This window comes from Triticum aestivum, chromosome 1A, assembly GCF_018294505.1.
Source record: "Triticum aestivum cultivar Chinese Spring chromosome 1A, IWGSC CS RefSeq v2.1, whole genome shotgun sequence".
Lineage (NCBI taxonomy): Eukaryota > Viridiplantae > Streptophyta > Magnoliopsida > Poales > Poaceae > Triticum > Triticum aestivum.
Window position 1 is genome coordinate 474,645,393 of NC_057794.1, and position 19,043 is coordinate 474,664,435.

General features: G+C 42.3%; 1 protein-coding gene across 1 annotated transcript; it reads left to right on the plus strand.

Annotated features, from left to right (window-relative positions):
- The first annotated feature begins 1,785 nt into the window (after positions 1–1,785).
- Positions 1,786–4,003, plus strand: LOC123058077 (60S acidic ribosomal protein P2B). The gene is made up of 4 exons (XM_044480904.1): positions 1,786–1,984; positions 2,650–2,756; positions 3,141–3,367; positions 3,765–4,003. The coding sequence occupies exons 2-4, from the start codon at positions 2,669–2,671 to the stop codon at positions 3,789–3,791; spliced, it is 342 nt and encodes a 113-aa protein (XP_044336839.1). The 5' UTR covers positions 1,786–1,984; positions 2,650–2,668; the 3' UTR covers positions 3,792–4,003.
- The last annotated feature ends 15,040 nt before the right edge of the window (positions 4,004–19,043 follow it).

Sequence of the window (19,043 nt, forward strand, 5' to 3'; positions counted from 1 at the left end):
TTATGTACTCACACGTGTATTTAAGTTTACATAGTTTTGTTATTGCCTCTAGGGCATATTTCCAACAGTCCGCCACTTGCACTAGAGTCAATAATCTAGTTTACATAGTTTTGAATCTAACACCAATGGAGTCTTGGTACTAATCATGTTTTGCTCGTGGAAGAGGTTTAGCCAACGGTTCTACCATATTCAGATCTGTATGAACTTTGCAAAGTTCTAAGGTTCGTGCCAATGCAAGTTAGGGCTCCCTTTATGCAATCAAAGAACTTTTTTCGTATCAAGTGGGCTTGTTTGGGGGCAATGTAGGCAACCAAACACACCCGCGAAAACTTCTAAAATGAGTCCGTAGAAAAGGAGAAATTTTGGCTCCCAGGACGAGATGCTCGTGTGGATGAATAGTAAAATCAGAAAAAATAGCAAACAAATTCAAAAATTCTAATTTTTTGGTCTGCACGATGCTCGAATGCATGACACTCGTGCAAAATTGGCTGGTGTTTAGAAGGTTGGAAAAAGCGATATGCGTAAGCGAGGCAGTTCGCCTTTGCCTAATGCCCAGGCGGTGCTTAAGCGCCCTAGGCGCAGCCTATGTAGTTTTTTTACTATTAGGGTGTATATGTGGTTATTATATGTGTACTTTATTAATTTAGGGCATATAAGAATGTTAACTACCAGTTACTACAATTGGAATATGGCCCTTTTGGCATATCAGTGCAATATGGCATGATTTCTCGCTTGGGTAGACAATTTCTTACTTGCTCTGCCTAGACTTCTGCTTATGCCCTAGACGAGGCGTTTGACCATTGTCTAGCGCCTAGACGTGCTTAAGCGTCTCCTAGGCACTGCCTTTTGCAACAGACTTTAGATATCTGAGTAGCTCTCAGAAAACAATTGGCTTGTGAGGAAGTTTGAAAAAACGCATTATTTAGAGCTTATTTTGTCTTTTTGCCACTAGCTTCTTGAAATTGATTTACCCATGCTTTTTTGCACGCTCCTGGCATGCTAAACCATCTTGCATGAAAAAACAGAACCTTTTGAATATATCTGCTATTTTAGAAACTTTTCAAAACGGTTTAGAAAAATACAATATTGGCCCGACCTATTAGCGAAGTGTCAAAGACTACACCTATGCTACCATGTCAACCAATATGTATCGCTCGCTGTGAGCGTTTACATGAAGGTCGCCCATAGAGGTATCTAAGCGGTAGCGTACTCTTCTGGCCGTTTATTATATTTATTATTTATATATCTATGACTTGGTTGATTATCTTGTTTTTGTTTTCTTCTTCTTGTGGTTCCTTTTCTTTTTTCCATTTACCCCATATGTGCCTTTTCTTTCAAATTCATGAACATTTTCGCATTCGCGAACAATTTTTGAATCCACCGGCTTGGGAAGCTTACCTCGGTCTTGGGAAGCTTAAATATTCAGTATGCATTTACAAATCTCCAGTGTGTATTGGAAAAACTTCACCATAAATTAAAAAAAAGTTCATTGTATGCTAAAAAATTGTTCAATGTATTTTGAATTTTTTTCACTGTATTAAAAACTATTCAATATGTATTTGCAAAAACTATTCACCATATGTCAAAAAAATGATCAGCCTGTATTTAAAAGATGTTCACCATATATTAAAATTTGTTCAGTGTGTACTTGGAATATGTTCACAAATTTCTGGGCCTACAAAGAGGCACCAGAAAATGGAATACCATGGACTGTTTATGAGCTGATTTTTTTTTAGAATTAAATACGGGCCAAGTGGGCACTGTGGTTCTGGATCCGGGAGATTGTGGCCTTTGGGCTTGCGTTTCGGAGCCCGGAGAAGTCGCTCCACTGATCCAGAACCTTCTGAGAGATCGAGTGGCCTCTGATTCGGCCCGATTGCCCGTATATAAAAGCGAAATGGTTCGGCTCATTTGGCTAGAACCCTAGCTCACGCACGAAGCCCCTCCGCCGCCGTCCTCGCGTCTTCTCCTGCGCATCTCGGAGGTAGGCTTCCCCCAATCCCGTCCTTTTCGCACTCAATTCTGCGCCAGGCAAGGGCCCTGCTGCAGCGATCCCGTTGGAAATCCGTCTTGTTCTGCGGTAGGGGAATTTTTGTTGGATGCGGAGATGAGTGTTCCTGTTTGTTCGTTTTCGTAGATCTGTGCGGTATAGGTTGCTTAATTGTCGCGTGTATCTTGCTTAGTTGTTGCGCCGCTAGATCTCTAGCTTGCGCCTGCGCGCCGGGTTTCAGGAGATCTGATTTCCCCATATAGAAACACGGCAGGCCATTACTGTGTGATTCTTGTTTACCCAGTGAAGATGCAGAAACCCCCGGGTCTTCGAAGGCTCGAATCTAAGATGCACGGGGGATGTTTATTATTGTTCTTTTCGTGCACAACTTCAATTTACGTGCATAACTCCATTCATTCATTCAGATCCTCCGATGTTCATCTCTGATTTCCGAGTGGAAAATAATTGCTATGGTATTTAGTGATTTCATATCGTAGCCACTTGCTTTCATTTGGCCTTGAACCCTAGTAATTTTGGCATTCTGTGTTTTTGATTTTCCATGCGTCTTGCTGTCGATCTATTTGGATCTGACAGTACTCCCATCTTGAGCATATACTTAGCCTTCCATGCCGTTTAACTTTAATTCTGTTTGTTTTCAGGTGCTTCCTAGTTTCCACGATGAAGCTGATCGCAGCCTACCTTCTCGCCTATCTGGGCGGGAACTCTTCCCCAAGTGCCGCTGACGTCAAGAACATCCTTGACTCAGGTAATTCTTCTTTGTTGGTTTTAAGTTATACTGGCTCAGATACTCTCTACTTGGGTAATGCCTCTAGCTTCCCTTATGGTTTGACCTATTTAGCATGGTATAAAAGATAAAATATTTGCTGCACTACTTGCTGTTTGCTGAATATAACATAAATCCAATCTTTTCACTTCCAGTCAGGTCATTGAGTACTATTATATTCTGAGGTTTCAAATATGCAATAACTTATTGCTTGTTATGATTATGGTCGCATATCAAAACTTGTCAATTTGGGTCCTTCATGAGAGGATGTGAGACCAAAAAAAATGCTTATTGTATTTGTTATTCATGTGAGAATCTAGTTATGATATTGTGCATATCATCTGACTTGGAAATTGCTTGTTACAGTTGGTGCTGAGGCTGATGAAGAAAAGCTTGAGTTCCTTCTTGCTGAACTCAAAGGCAAGGACATCACAGAAGTGATTGCATCTGGAAGGGAGAAGTTTGCCGCTGTGCCTTCAGGTGGGGGTGCCATTGCTGTGGGAGCTCCAGCTGCTGCATCTGGTGGTGCCGCAGCACCTGCTGCTGAGTCAAAGAAGGAGGAGAAGGTTGAAGAGAAGGAAGAATCTGATGAAGTAAGTATTTTTCCACCTTGCAATGGTTTCTCAGTCACTTTAGTTCTGTGGCCTTAAGTTATTCTAGCTGGACTTACATTGTAGCAAGCAACCCACATTCAACTTTGTTCAGCTGTTGTTGTTGCAAGTAGTGACTTTTTAGTTTTGGCATGACAAGTGCCATTTCAAATTCACTGCCTAGTTGCAAGTAGAAGCTAGAATTCCTCCCGCAGCATGCAAATTGTTAAACCTGATCACATACTCCCTCCGTTCGGAATTAGTTGTCTCGAAAATGGATGTATCTAGAACTAAAATACGTCTAGATACATCCATTTCTGCGACAAGTAATTCTGAACAGAGGGAGTACTTGTATGTGAATTATTGTGAACTTGCTGACATTCTCGTTTTCTTTATGCAGGACATGGGTTTCAGTCTGTTCGACTAAGCGCTTCAGTTCCTCCCCCCTACCCTCTGTTTACCCTAGTATCTGTCGTGTGTGGCCTGCCACAACAGCGCCTGCATAATATCTAGAGACCTGAAGTTCGTGCTATTTTGCTTGGGACAATGTATATGTTTAGTACCTTCGTATGTGAGTGTGTTACTGCTTCTGCAGCCTTGAGCAGTTGATTGATAAATTGGTGTTATGTTTCTCGCATATGTCTTGATGTTTGTGGTCGATGAAAGTGCACATGATCTTTTGATGTTCTGAATGGTTTATCTGGTGAAAGGATCTTGATTTTCTCTGTGACTGAATGGGTTTTCTCTGGGATGGAATGCCCTTTCCTCACACTGGTGACTATATGACCATTTTTCACAGTGAGATCTCACACTCGCTTCTCTGAACAGATAAAGGAGAATGGAGATGCAAACATAGATTTGAATAAATTGGTGGACACTTTTTGACAAATATTTCATTCATATCATTCATTATTCATTGGATCTTCATACAACTGGGGTATTGTGAGCTTTGACGAGAGGCACCAGAAACAGCAGACATCACCTGCGATACTTGAGCAAAGAGGAAGGGCGATGCTAGGTGCCGGCGCACCGGCTGAAAGTTTTGGCCGGTCCTGCCCCAGCCCTTGGAAAAATGATTTGTCCTGGATGCGGAAAAAAGTTGCCAACGTTGACATAAAAAGTTTCAACCGTATATGAGAAAAGCTTCAAACGGCTATCAGCGACAAAAAAGTTTTGGTTGCAGTCCGCGCGCGGTCACCTTGGTCATCGTCGTCGCGCACCCCGACCGCCACGGGGTTGAAGCACATGGACATCGCCCCGGCCGCTGCGGGGTTGCAGCACATGGACATCGCCGTGGTAGCAACCCGTCGTCCTCGGTTGCAGCATCTCCCATGGTCACCCCGGTCGCCCTACATGGATGTAGCAAAAAACTTCACCGGTAGAAGCAAAATTCTACTATGGTTGTAGCAAAAATCAAACACTGTCGCGTCTTTCGCGAGGTCGCAACTCCGCCTTACATGAATGTAGCAAAAAACTTCAGCGGTAGTAGCAAAATTTTACTAGGGTTGCAACAAAAAATGTCGTTGTCATCGTCGCGAGGTCGCAGCTCCGCTTGATGGATGTAGCAAAAAACTTCACCAGTAGTAACAAAATCCAATTGCGGTTGCTGCTTCCCCTTGTTGTGCAGTTTCATTGAAGCTTTTCTGTCTATGGTTGAAGCCTTTCAACAGCTGTTTGAAGCTGTTTGAAGCTGTTCTAGGCGGGGTGCATTCAGCCATGGCGGCAGGCAGCCATGGTGTCCGGTGAGGGAGTGCCTGGCCGTCGGAGACAGAGGTCGTAGTCGCCCAGTCGCAGCCGCGGGGGAGGGGGGGGGGGGGGGAGGGGAAGGGGGGATGTGCCCGCGTGAAGGCTCAAGATAGGGGATGGATCTGGCCATGGCGGCAGGCAACCATGGCAGCCGGCGAGGGGAGCCTGACCGCCGGCGATGAAGATCGTGGTGGCTCAGTCGCAGCTCGGGAGGAGGGGAAGGAGGGAGGGGATATGCTTCCAGGGGGAGGCGCTCGCGAGAGGAAGAAAAAGCACAAAAGAAAAAATATTTTGCTTGAGGCTCATCTAACGTATGTGGAAAAGAGCGAGCGAGGGGCACCGACCGAGCGTTCAGCCGGTTCGTCGATGCCAAACGTTTCCCAAAAAGGAATCAATTAACAGAGAACGCTAGCTAGTCTGTTGGTGACTGGCGACCACCATGGTGGAACAGGCAACGGCTCGATGATACCTTGAGTCAAACTTTCTAAATATTAACCAAGTTTATAAAAAAATATTAACATCCAAAATACCATTGTCTAATATATATTTTTTACAATGGAAGTTTGGTCAAAACTTTTTAAAATTTGATATAGATAAAAAAAATGGAGAGAGTATAAGCCTTTTCCTTCCATTATCTGCTTAGTAACGCTCTAAAACGACCTCTGGCCCTGACCTAAGCCATAAAACAGTTCGGTCGAATTAGAACTGCGAGGGATATGAGTAATACAAGTTTGGCCTTGAGTTCTCTCAAGGATTACCAAAACATGATTAGAAGAATTTAACTGCAGCGGATATGATTGAAATGCTATCTTTAATTTCTCCACTTCTCAACATAACCAAGCTATCACTTCTCAACATATCTTCAGGACATTTTTGATTCGCAGGATTTTAAAAATGAAGAGTAGGAAAAGTATAGGATCGAAGTGTCATGCCCACTTGAATCATATAGGATTAACAAGGAGCGTTTGATTTCACGAGAAAAGCAAACGAATTGTAAAATGATGTTAGAGTTGATGTCAGATTTCCTATGAAATGTAGTATAAAAGATTTCATTGAATAAATTCCTATAGGATTCAATCCTGTGAATCAAAGGACAAATATAGAATAAATTTTAAAGGATTTCAACCCTCCAAAAATCCTATAGAATTCCCCTGAATCAAAGGAGCCCTTAATCTACTGTATTAAGTTCAACACGCCCAGCAGCCGGAGGATCCAAGGAACAGGATTACTGGACATATCATGTGTGTGGTATAAGTGGAAAGCATAACTGAACTGATTCTTTTCCTTTCACATGATCATCATCAGAACGAGTTGTGATAGATTGTTAAATAGAAATCTCACAGAGACATACACCGAGGAGCAGGCTTTGTATTGCTGGGGGAGCTTGTTTTTTACGTGATTGCTGGGGGAGCTTAAATAGCACATGAGATTCTTTAATGCTTCCGTCGGTGGAGTTCTCTTCACGTGAAGAGAATCAGGGAGGTCCCAAATTCTCCCATGATGATCATGTCACACGCTTCACTGCAATGCGACGCAAATAGATGCAGCAACCACTGTTATGCAATGCAGGTAGATGTAGCAACCACTGGGCCAGGTTTATTCATAGCATGATGCCCTCATGATGTTTTGCTCTTTCATGCCGCCCGATATGCTTCTCTAATATGTTATAAAAGTTCACCAGAGGTATAAAGCACCCCAAACATAATAAAAAACTAGATCAAGGATCCTAGAGCATCGAACAACTATCACCATCGTCATAACGAGCCACCGTGTCTCCAAACCGCCCTGCCTTTATTGAGGACGCTAGGAAAGCCTTTGTACATGTGCCCCTAGGGACCAATGAGCCACAATCGTTGGCGTTGAATCTTGAATCAATCCAAGGTGTCTAACACCAAATCTCGCCATTGCACATGTACAGAGAGAAATCCTAACCTCACCGCCCCAGTGAGACATCAGGAATCTACACCGGAACTCCGTTGAATACATCCAAATAGACCACCACGAGGAGGATTGGAGCTCTGAAGACCAACTCGAAGAAGAAGCACCACCACCCTCCTGAATGCCGCCCCGCGAGGAAACTAGTGGCCAAAACAGAAGCACTGGGATTCGCTGCCCTGCAATCGGCCACCAGAACGACAGATAAAGGGGAGGTGAATCCACGGACTTGCCGGTGGTGCTTGAAGGGAAGGTGTATGCCCTAGCCACCACTTTAGGAAAAAAAACTTTTGCAACTTGAAGGAGGGGATATTGCAAGAAAAGTGACGACATATTGTCACTCCATTGCTTTGACAAACCCTGTTGATAATCATGATCCTTCTTGTGCCACCCATGCAATTGTCGCTCTTGTGAGTAGGTGGCATATAAAGCTTTGTGTTAGTTCAAGTGAAAAATGAAAATACAAAAACTAAAATTTATCAAACAAATACTCCTTTTTTGGTAAAATGAATATAGAGATATATCGCTAATCATGGGTGAGGAACTTCTGAAATTACGGGCCATAACTTCAGGCCGATTACCCCTAAAAGTAATTGCAGATTTATTTGGGTCGCCGATTTCATCAATGAGCATGGTGCATGGAATGTACAGAGACTCCAGGAACATTTTTGGGAGATGGATGTCCATGAAATTCTGAATATTCGCATGTCTCCAAGGAATGGTCAGGACTTCCTAGCCTGGTTCCCAGAGAGGAGTGGCCAGTTTACTGTCAGGAGTGCATACCGTTTGGCCTCTGAAAATCAGGGCGATACCGCGGCACTGGGGGCGTCCAACAGTATTCCGTCAGGTCGTAGACCTACATGGGAGCGCCGAAAGAACATGCGGTGCCCCCATGTTTGGTTTTGGTAATTGATGACAATCTCTATGGACTAATGGTTGCCTTGAGTTATATTTGAAGGTTTTGTCCATAGGCTTTTCTTGGAGTACATGTGTTGGTTTCAAGAAGAGTTTGTGTTGACCAAGGTGCTATTAAGGAATTATCCAAAGCTTGGTCATGTGAGAGTTGAGCTTATTGCAAGCATGTCTTGAAGAAGAAGATTGTGTGATCATTCATGTTTACCTTCAAGACATCATCCAAATGAAGAGAGTTGGAAAGATTCAAGGTTGATCAAGACTAAGTCAAGAGTGAATCAAGTTGATCAACTCACAAAGCATAAAAGATGTACCGAGAGGGATCAAGTGATCCCATGGTTTGGTAAGCATTGTCCATTGTGCTTTGTGTACTAACCCATGGTCTATGTGAGAGTTCTACGTGGGGTTAGGTACGTGTTCATGGGCTTGCGTCAAGAGGAAGATATCACTCAACCCATGGAGAGGATGACATCAAGTGGTGATCGTCATCAAGATTGCCGTGTGCAAGTTCAAGTGGATCATCGCGAAGAGATCAAGTGCTTGAAGCTTGCCGTCCATTGTGGTGACAATGGACTTGTGAAGATGTGCCAAAGAGTGGCTCACCCATAGTGGACTATGGGGGAGCAATCATCTAGTCTTCATCGAGCCAACGCAATCAAGAAAGATGGTCCAACTTGAGGGGGTCAAGATCGTCATCATCTAGCTCTAGTGGACCATGTGCAAGGCAAAGGTTTGCCCTTGATAGGTTTTCTATTTTACCGGTCTCATGGTGGTAGTTTGAAGACTGGGTTATAGGATCGTTTGCCGTACTATCAAGGGGGGGGGGCTCTCAAGTTGGTAGCTTGATCGTATCGTTAGTAGAGAGCTCAAACCATTGCATCCTTGCATCATCTTTCTTGGTTCTTGTTTGGTTCTCTTCGTGAGTCTTAGAGCTTATGGTCATCTTGATGACAAGCTTGAGTTCATCGAAAACGGAGTTCGCATGCATCTTCTATGATGTTTTCGGTGTTGGAAGTTTTACCGGTCTTTTCTGAGGAAGGGTTCTCACCATTTTCTTATGGGCCTTTTCTCATCTGTTTCTTATTGATACTAGTAGAATGCCCGTGCGTTGCCACGGGCCAACAAATGAAATTGTGTAAACAATGCTCATTTTCCTCCCCAGAAACGAGCATATTGCACGTAATGTTCAACCACAACACAAATGCAAGCATATTCTTCTCTCTATTCTTACAAACATGACACACCCCTCTAGTCGCCCTTTCCCATTAAACTTGCCATTCATCACCTTCTCTGTCCATACATCATTCACCCTCTCAATCTATTGCCCCTTAATTTTGCATGTAGCTTCCATGTCATTGTTTCGTTGTCTCGGACGGTACAAAAAAACCCTACCACGTCACCTTCTTCTAGATCTATTCCTAATCCAAGAAAGCTAAATCTAGTTGAATGACCGTGCGTTGCCCTGAAAAATAAAATTATCTATGAAAACACATATCATAATATCATTATATGGAGTTTATACATCACATGCTTATGACTATGTTTCTCCAAGCATGCATTTCAATTTCCATCCTCACCAAAATATGTACTTACATGTGCTCCTTCAACCACACAAATACGTCTTATCCCCCCCACCATGAAATTCGCTTTGCATCATTGTGTTGCACATGTGATATTTAAAAATAAGGAAGCGAGTGGTGTCATGAGCATTTGTCATCTACATTTGGCACTCGGGAAGAAGGCACAATTGGCTTCTCTGACCAGATTTGATTCTATCTAGGTGTTACTCTTCTATATTGACGAGTTCCGTCTGTGAAGCGAATTCTAGGCTTCCTCCTGTTCAACACAGGTACCAAATTTGAGATGCAAAACTTTAAGATGTACATGATTTCTTGCACAAATCCTCTTGCCGAATCATGGAGCTTCAAATTTTCTGTGGACAAAATCATCCGAGTGCAGTGTATTGCAATGCTCGAGTAATAAACATATACCACAAACTTTTGAGTCTATGAATTTATGATAGTGAGGAGTATAAACTATGAAACATAGATTGGAATCTCATGAGGTCAGTACAACTTAAATGAAGTTCCTAAAGAATATAAGTTAAAGATTTCGTAACATATCAGTTGGTATTTCAATGATAGTTGGACCATAAAGTTTGCAAGCTAGTTTCCCTTCTAAGAAGGGCCAAATACATTCCTTATAAACAGCTGGAACTCTATGTCCTTAGTAAGTTTCCCGAAAAAAGCGACACTTGCACCATCATGGATGTCCGAGTACTTCGCATGCTATTTCTCAAATAAGAATGCACTGGTAACTCTGATGTGCGATTCTTGATAGAGCTACCCACATTATATGATATACATTAAACATTTAGCAATTACATACATATCTTCCATGCAACTGGCTATTATATACTGTTCAACCACATACACGTTTCTGACTTTATCAAACTGATAGGCAAAAAAACACAGGATTTAAGATTTATTTGATGGACAAATTTGATATTACCACTACCAAGCATTATATGCAATTGATATTAATCCCAAACACTGAATATATATCTTTTGATAAAAAGATTGAATTCATAGTTACACACAAGATTCAAGTAGTTGATGATATATAGAGATCAGCAGCGTGCCAAATTTAACTTGGGACTCATGAATTGAAATTCAACAACAAAATATTATATGTAGGAAAATAATTGAACCAAACCTTCATATATATGATGGTTTTGTGAAATGCAACAACAATACAATCGTGACTCATAGCTAAATGCCCGTGCATTGCCACGGAGTTCTAAAAATATATGGAGGTTGCCATGGAGTTATAAATATATGTAGGATTCATAGGTCGGTGTTGACTTGGGCGATAGGATGAGTTAATCGAAAGGAGGTCGGTTATAGGATGGGGTCAAAGAAAACCTAGGTAAAGATGATGCCAAATGCAGTCTGCAACCCATGTCAACCCATGCGCTAGAACTGGATAGCTATCTTCATGGACACAAATATACCATTGTTTGGTTCTATTCTCTTTTAGTTTGTAGAGTAAGAATTTGAATAATTTGAGTATCATTCTATCTCTCAATTGTTGAGAAATTGTGATCAAACCATGCAATGAAGGAACCAAATCAAAAGAAGCTTTCACTTGTGCTTTCTAGCCATTTAAAATAAGCATGTGGCATCAAATTATTTAATGGTGTGTCAGCCAATTCCATGATTTTCTAGAAGAGAGAGGCTCGCACTTCACAATATTCATAATTTCAAGGTATGAAAACCTTGCACACACACCTAAATTCAATAAAATATACGACAAATATATAAACAATTATACAATACACACTTGTGACACTATAAACAAATAACTTCAGTTCATGACAGCCTGATCATCCCAGGCCCAGCTTCCAGGGTTTCCACCCCTCCCACCATGTACGGCTCCCCCTCCCACCTCCGTTTTTTGTCTCCCCTCCCCTTTCGCAAAAGAAAACGGTTTTACCCATGCATGTTCACCGCTGGAAATAAGCCCCAACTCATGCATGCACATGCTTTAAAAAAAAGCCGGCCGACCCGAAAAGGAAATCTTGCCCACACACTCCGGAGGTGAGCTCGTCCAATCTTGCCACCACTCCATCTCCCCCGATTGTCGTTCTCCACCTTCCCAGCCCTCGCCACTTCACCTCCCCCATCCATGCACCACTTTTGTAGGCAGCCCCTGTCATCGCCGCCTTCATCGATGGCCCCCTCGCCACCACCACAGCGTGATGCCTTGCCATCATCTTCATGCCCCCATCAGTTGCGTCCACTAATCAAATAGTGGGACCTACAAACAGATTATACACTAAAAACTTAGTACGCAAGATTAGTGCAAACCCAAACCAGATTCAGCGAACTAAACCAAATATAACTCCCAGGCAAAGAAGGGTACCTCCCCATCAGTTCCATAGAGTCACACGATCGACAACATATACAGATTTCCGATCAGATGAGTAGACAATGTTGCGAACCTCCCCAGACCATTCTGCAAAGGGTTACAAAATGGTAGATAGAAAATAGGGATGCATTTTATGTCCTCGTAGAAAGGACATATAGATATAATATATATGTCCAGAAATTACCTGGAGCATGTACATTTAGAATTTTGTTAGCAACTCACCTGTAGAAGGCATAAAAATTGAGGTCACCAGACACAAAATTAAAAAATACATACACATCATGTATGTTCACGATCATGTGAAGTGAAACAATTTTGAACAATAAACCGAAAAATGACGTGTTAAATTAGTCTACGTTCCCAGGAGGCCAAACAGAAATCAAAAGATGTGATGTTCAGTTATCAGTCTACAAACTGAAAGGCATTGTGCTATTCATGACAGTTCTCTTGAACTTCTGATGCAAGAATGCAAATTCGAATGACAAGAATAGACGGTGCCCCTTAATATAGACCCAAAATTAATTTAGTAAACCCATTGATCACAAGATTTTCCGACAGAAACACGATAGACTTCCCGACCTAGCCCTAGAACGGAACCCGTAACGTCCCCCGCCGCTCGGTCCCAAGCCCGCACTGTCGTGGGCGCCTCCCACACCGGCAGCATCCCTTCGGGGTCCCCAAGATGACGAGCGATCCGGCGCGGCGGAAAGGGCTGGCACTGAGGAGCAGCGACTCGGTCGGGAGCCTGGCCAGCGCCAGCGGCTCCCTCCATCATCGCCGCCCTCGGCCACATCCAACGCGGTCGTCGGCCACGAAGAGGCGGACGAGCCCGGCAGCAGGGTGTTGTCCCTCCCATCGCTTTCATGTTCGACTACTCTTCCTTGGATCGCCTACCACCACAGATGCAGGGATCCTCTTGACTCACACGCCGACCATGCCTCAACCAGCGAGCATCGGCGCATCGCCGGCGCGCTCCTCTGTGCTCTCCCTCCTCTCTTCCATGGTTGGCACAAGGGAGGGATGAGACGGGCAGGAGAGAGCCTCTTTATCTAGATCAGGCAGGGGTTAGGTTTGGAAAGAGTAAATCAGCTGGAGCGATTGAGGGAAGGAGATCGGAATGGAGCAGGGCGCGATTGAAGGGTATGGCAAGAAGAACTTTTTTGGAAAGCTTTGATTCTGGTGATAATTACCATATTCGAAATTTCCTTAGTTATAGCCTTACCATACATGGATTGATTTATTACTATAATTATCATATTTGAGATTTCTAAGTTTATAGCCTTACCATACGTGGATTAATTGTGATTGATTACCATAAATACGTTGGGTATTGTCGGCCAGACGAGAAAGAGAAAAACCGGTGGGAGGGGGGTGGTGGGAGGTGGGACGAAGAAAAACCGGTTGAAAATAAACTGGTTGAAAATAAACCGGTTGAAAGTGGGGGGACTATTCAACCAATTCGTCCATTAGGAGTAGAGATTTCTTTGAAGATTGTGTAAAGCGTATTGTGGCACTGCCGTTTAGGTCATATTTGTGTAAAGCGCATGAAGAAACTCCATGCTGATGTGCTTTTGGAATCACTTGATTATGAATCAGTTGATGCTTGCGAACCATGCCTCATGGGTAAGATGACTAAGACTTCGTTCTTCGGAACAATGGAGCGAACAACAGATTTGTTGGAAATCATACATATTGATGTATGTGGTCCGATGAATATTGAGGCTCGCGACAGGTATCATTATTTTCTGATCTTCACAGATGATTTGAGCAGATATGAGTATATCTACTTGATGAAACACAAGTCTGAAATATTTGAAAAGTTTAAAGAATTTCAGAGTGAAGTGGAGAATCATCGTAACAAAAATAAAAGTTTCTACGATATGATCGCGGAAATAAAATATTTGAGTTACGAGTTTGGCCTTCAGTTAAAACAATGTGAAATAGTTTCACTACTCACGCCACCTGGAACACCACAGTGTAATGGTGTGTCTGAACGTCAAAACCGTGCTTTATTAGATATGGTGCGATCTATGATGTCTCTTACCGATTACCACTATCGCTTTGGGGTTATGCATTAGAGACAGATACATTCACGTTAAATAGGGCACCATCTAAATCCATTGAGACGACACCGTATGAATTATGGTTTGGCAAGAAACCTAAGTTGTTGTTTCTTAAAGTTTGAGGTTGCAATGCTTATGTGAAAAAGTTTTCAACTTGATAAGCTCAAACCTAAATCAGAGAAGTGTGTCTTCATAGGATACCCAAAAGAAAATATTGGGTACACCTTCTATCACAGATCCGAAGGCAAGATATTCATTGCTGAGAATGGATCCTATCTAGAGAAGGAGTTTCTCTCGAAAGAAGTGAGTGGGAGGAAAGTAGAACTTGATGAGGTAACTGTACCTGCTCCCTTATTGGAAAGTAGTTCATCACAGAAATCTGTTCCTGTGACTACTACACCAATTAGTGAGGAAGCTAATGATGATGATCATGTAACTTCAGATCAAGTTACTACCGAATCTCGTAGGTAAACCAGAGTGAGATCCGCACCAGAGTGGTACGGTAATCCTGTTCTGGAGGTCATGTTACTTGACCATGACGAACCTACGAACTATTAGGAAGCGATGATGAGCCCAGATTCTGCGAAATGGCTTGAGGCCATGAAATCTGAGATGAGATCCATGTATGAGAACAAAGTATGAACTTTGATTGACCTGCCCAATGATAGGCGAGCCATTGAGATTAAATGGATCTTCAAGAGGAAGACGGATGCTGATAGTAGTGTTACTATCTACAAAGCTAGAATTGTCGCAAAAAGGTTTTTGACAAGTTCAAGGTGTTGACTACGATGAGAGTTTCTCACTCGTATCTATGCTTAAGTCTGTCCGAATCATGTTAGCAATTGCCGCATTTTATGAAATCCGGCAAATGGATAAACAAAACTGCATTCCTTAATGGATTTATTAAAGAAGAGTTGTATATGATACAACCAGAAGGTTTTGTCAATCATAAAGGTGCTGACAAAATGTGCAAGTTTCAGCGATCCATCTATGGACTGGTGCAAACATCTCGGAGTTGGAATACGCGCTTTGATGAGATGATCAAAGCATATAGTTTTATACAGACTTGCGGTGAAGCCTGTATTTACAAGAAAGTGAGTGGGAGCACTGCAGCATTTCTGATAAGTATATGTGAATGACATATTGTTGATCGGAAATAATGTAGAATTATTCTGCAAAGCATAAAGGAGTGTTTTGAAAGAAGTTTTTCAAAAAAAGATCTCGGTGAAGCTACTTACATATTAAGCATCAAGATCTATAGAGATAGATCAAGACGCTTGATAAGTTTTTTCAATGAGTACATACCTTGACAATATTTTGAAGTAGTTCAAAAATGGAACAGTCAAAGAAAGAGTTCTTGGCTGTGTTACAAGGTGTGAAATTGAGTAAGACTCAAAGCCCGACCACGACAGAAGATAGAAAGAGAATGAAAGTCATTCCCTATGCCTCAGCAATAGGTTCTATAAAATATGCCATGCTGTATACCAGATCTATTGTATACCCTACACTTTGTTAAGCAAGGGAGTACAATAGTGATCTAAGAGTAGATCACTGGACAGCGGTCAAAATTATCCTTAGTGGAATAAGGAAATATTTCTCAATTATGGAGGTGACAAAAAGGTTCATCGTAAAAAGTTACGTCGATGCAAGTTTTGACACAGATCTGGATGACTCTAAGTCTCGATCTAGATACATATTGAAAGTGGGAGCAATTAGCTAGAGTAGCTCCATGCATAGCATTGTAGACATAGAATTCGCAAAATACTTACGGATCTGTATGTGACAGACCCGTTGACTAAAATTATCTCACAAGCAAAACATGATCACACCTTAGTACTCTTTGGGTGTTAATCACATAAACGATGTGAACTAGATTACTGACTCTAGTAAACCCTTTGGGTATAGGTCACATGACGATGTGAACTATGGGTGTTAATCACATGGTGATGTGAACTATTAGTGTTGAATCACATGGCGATGTGAACTAGATTATTGACTCTAGTGCAAGTGGGAGACTGAAGGAAATATGCCCTAGAGGCAATAATAAAGTTATTATTTATTTCCTTATTTCATGATAAATGTTTATTATTCATGCTAGAATTGTATTAACCGGAAACATAATACATGTGTGAATACATAGACAAACGAAGTGTCACTAGTATGCCTCTACTTGACTAGCTCGTTAATCGAAGATGGTTATGTTTCCTAACCATAGACATGTGTTGTCATTTGATTAACGGGATTACATCATTAGGAGAATGATGTGATTGACATGACCCATTCCATTAGCTTAGCACCCGATCGTTTAGTATGTTGCTATTGCTTTCTTCATGACTTATCCATGTTCCTATGACTATGAGATTATGCAACTCCTGTTTGCCGGAGGAACACTTTGTGTGCTACCAAACGTCACAACGTAACTGGGTGATTATAAAGCAGCTCTACAGGTGTCTCCAAAGGTACATGTTGGGTTGGCGTATTTCGAGATTAGGATTTGTCACTCTGATTGTCGAAGAGGTATCTCTGAGCCCTCTCGGTAATGCACATCACATAAGCCTTGCAAGCATTGCAACTAATGAGTTAGTTGTGAGATGATGTATTACGAAACGAGTAAAGAGACTTGCCGGTAACGAGATTGAACTAGGTATTGAGATACCGATGATCGAATCTCGGGCAAGTAACATACCGATGACAAAGGGAACAAAGTATGTTGTTATGCGGTCTGACCGATAAAGATCTTCGTAGAATATGTGGGAGCCAATATGAGCATCCAGGTTCCGCTATTGGTTATTGACCGGAGACGTGTCTCGGTCATGTCTACATTGTTCTCGAACCCGTAGGGTTCGCACGCTTAAGGTTTCGATGACAGTTATATTATGAGTTTATGAGTTTTGATGTACCGAAGGAGTTCGGAGTCCTGGATGAGATCGGAGACATGACGAGGAGTCTCGAAATGGTCGAAACGTAAAGATCGATATATTGGACGACTATATTCGGACATTGGAAAGGTTCCGAGTGATTCGGGTATTTTTCGGAGTACCGGAGAGTTACGGGAATTCGCCGATGAGTATATGGGCCTTATTGGGCTTTAGGGGAAAGAGAGAGGAGAGGTTGGGCGCCCGCCCAAGGCCTAGTCCAAATTGGACTAGGGGGAGGGGCTGCGCCCCCTCCTTCCTTCTCTTCTCCCTTCCCTTGCCTTGACTCCTACTCCTACTACTTGGAAGGGGGGAATCCTACTCCCAATGGGAGTAGGACTCCTCCAGGGCGTGCCATAGGGGCCGGCCCTCTCCCCCCTCCTCCACTCCTTTATATACATGGTCAAGGGGCACCCCAAAGACACACAAGTTGATCTCCAAGATCGTTCTCTTAGCTGTGTGCGGTGCCCCCCTCCACCATAGTCCTTGATAATATTGTAGCGGTGCTTAGGCGAAGCCCTGCGACGGTAGAATATCAAGATCGTCACCACGCCGTCGTGTTGACGGAACTCTTCCCCGACACTTTGCTGGATCGGAGTCCGGGGATCGTCATCGAGCTGAACATGTGCTAGAACTCGGAGGTGTCGTAGTTTCGGTGCTTGACCGTTCGGGCCGTGAAGACGTATGACTACATCAACCACGTTGTGATAACGCTTCCGCTTTCGGTCTACAAGGGTACGTGGACAACATTCTCCCCTCTCGTGGCTATGCATCACCATGATCTTGCGTGTGCATAGGAATTTTTTTGAAATTACTACGTTCCCGAACACCTAGGTGGCATGTTAGCTCTACAAGTTGCAATTTCCTTTTTGGTTGGTGTGAAGATGATGTTGGATATCCTTGCTATCTACCACCGGGAATTATTTCCATTTACTTCTTGTCTTTTGACAATTGGTACTCACTTTTGTGGTAGAATTTATTGATCATCTTTACATTGGCTTTTGCTTTTTATTTTCCTTTTCTCTTGCTAAGGATTGTATCAACTCCCTTTGTCTTCCATACCACTTGTGGATCTTGTTTATTTCTTGATCTTGTCTAGTGTTTTCTAGATATAGTGAAAGTGGTGATCCCACCTCATGCATTTTGTATTCAAATGCAATTTCTCTATAATGCACTAGTCTTGGGGGAGCTATCCTATTTTCTATAAAACACTCATCTTGTGATCCTTATCAAGTGTGTGTCGGTGGAAGGCAAGTCGTTTCTTTTGGGTACTTTGTGCTATCATGAAACTTTGTAGAGAGCTTGGTTTGTTTGGAACCATCCTCTCTTTTGGGAGTTTGATATCTTTTATTTAGTGTGTATCATCGGATATCTCATTCCTCGATATATCTATTATGGATATCCTCCAAGTGATGAGTTATTCATTTGGTATCTTTTCTTCACTTGTTTTTTTCTTTGTCATTTGGTATCGGTTCTTGAAAGTCTTGAGCATGCATATTAACTTCATGTAGTTTCTTTGGCATGCTTTCTTTCTTTGACCCAATATATAGGGAACTCCACCAAGTCTCAAATTGGATGAGATGTGCATGAAGCTCATTTTCATATCTATATGCACATTTTATGTGGAGTTTGTCCTATGTATTGTTGGTTCCCTAACTCTTTGGTCCCAATGAGTTTGGGTACCATTTTGTTTGTGTTGTTGTTCTAGGAACAATTGGAGATGCATTGGATGCTCGGCTCACTCACAAGGAAGGTGGTGTCACCATGTGCTTGTTGGACTCAAGCTAGGATGATCAATGAACTATCTACTACCTTCAATTGGTTTCTTCTACATCCTTCCAATGATATCTCGGTAACAAGTATCTATTCATGCATTCCTTTCTTGCATTCAACCTTGTGTAGGTTGCATCTTGGCATGATATTCATTCCATCTTGTGATACCTTGTTTCCTTTCTCAAAGCATCTCAACAATGATCTCATGTTGCTAGCTGTGATGTCTTTGATGGGTGTGTGGTAGGAATTCATTTATATACTATAAGACCATATCTAGCCATGTGCTATGCTTCCAAGCAAATATCTTATTGGTATATGTATGACTTCCTCTTGGATATCTTGTTCCTTCGTGTTGTAACTATTTCGGGTGTACATCCTTCTTTGTAGATATATATCATCATGATC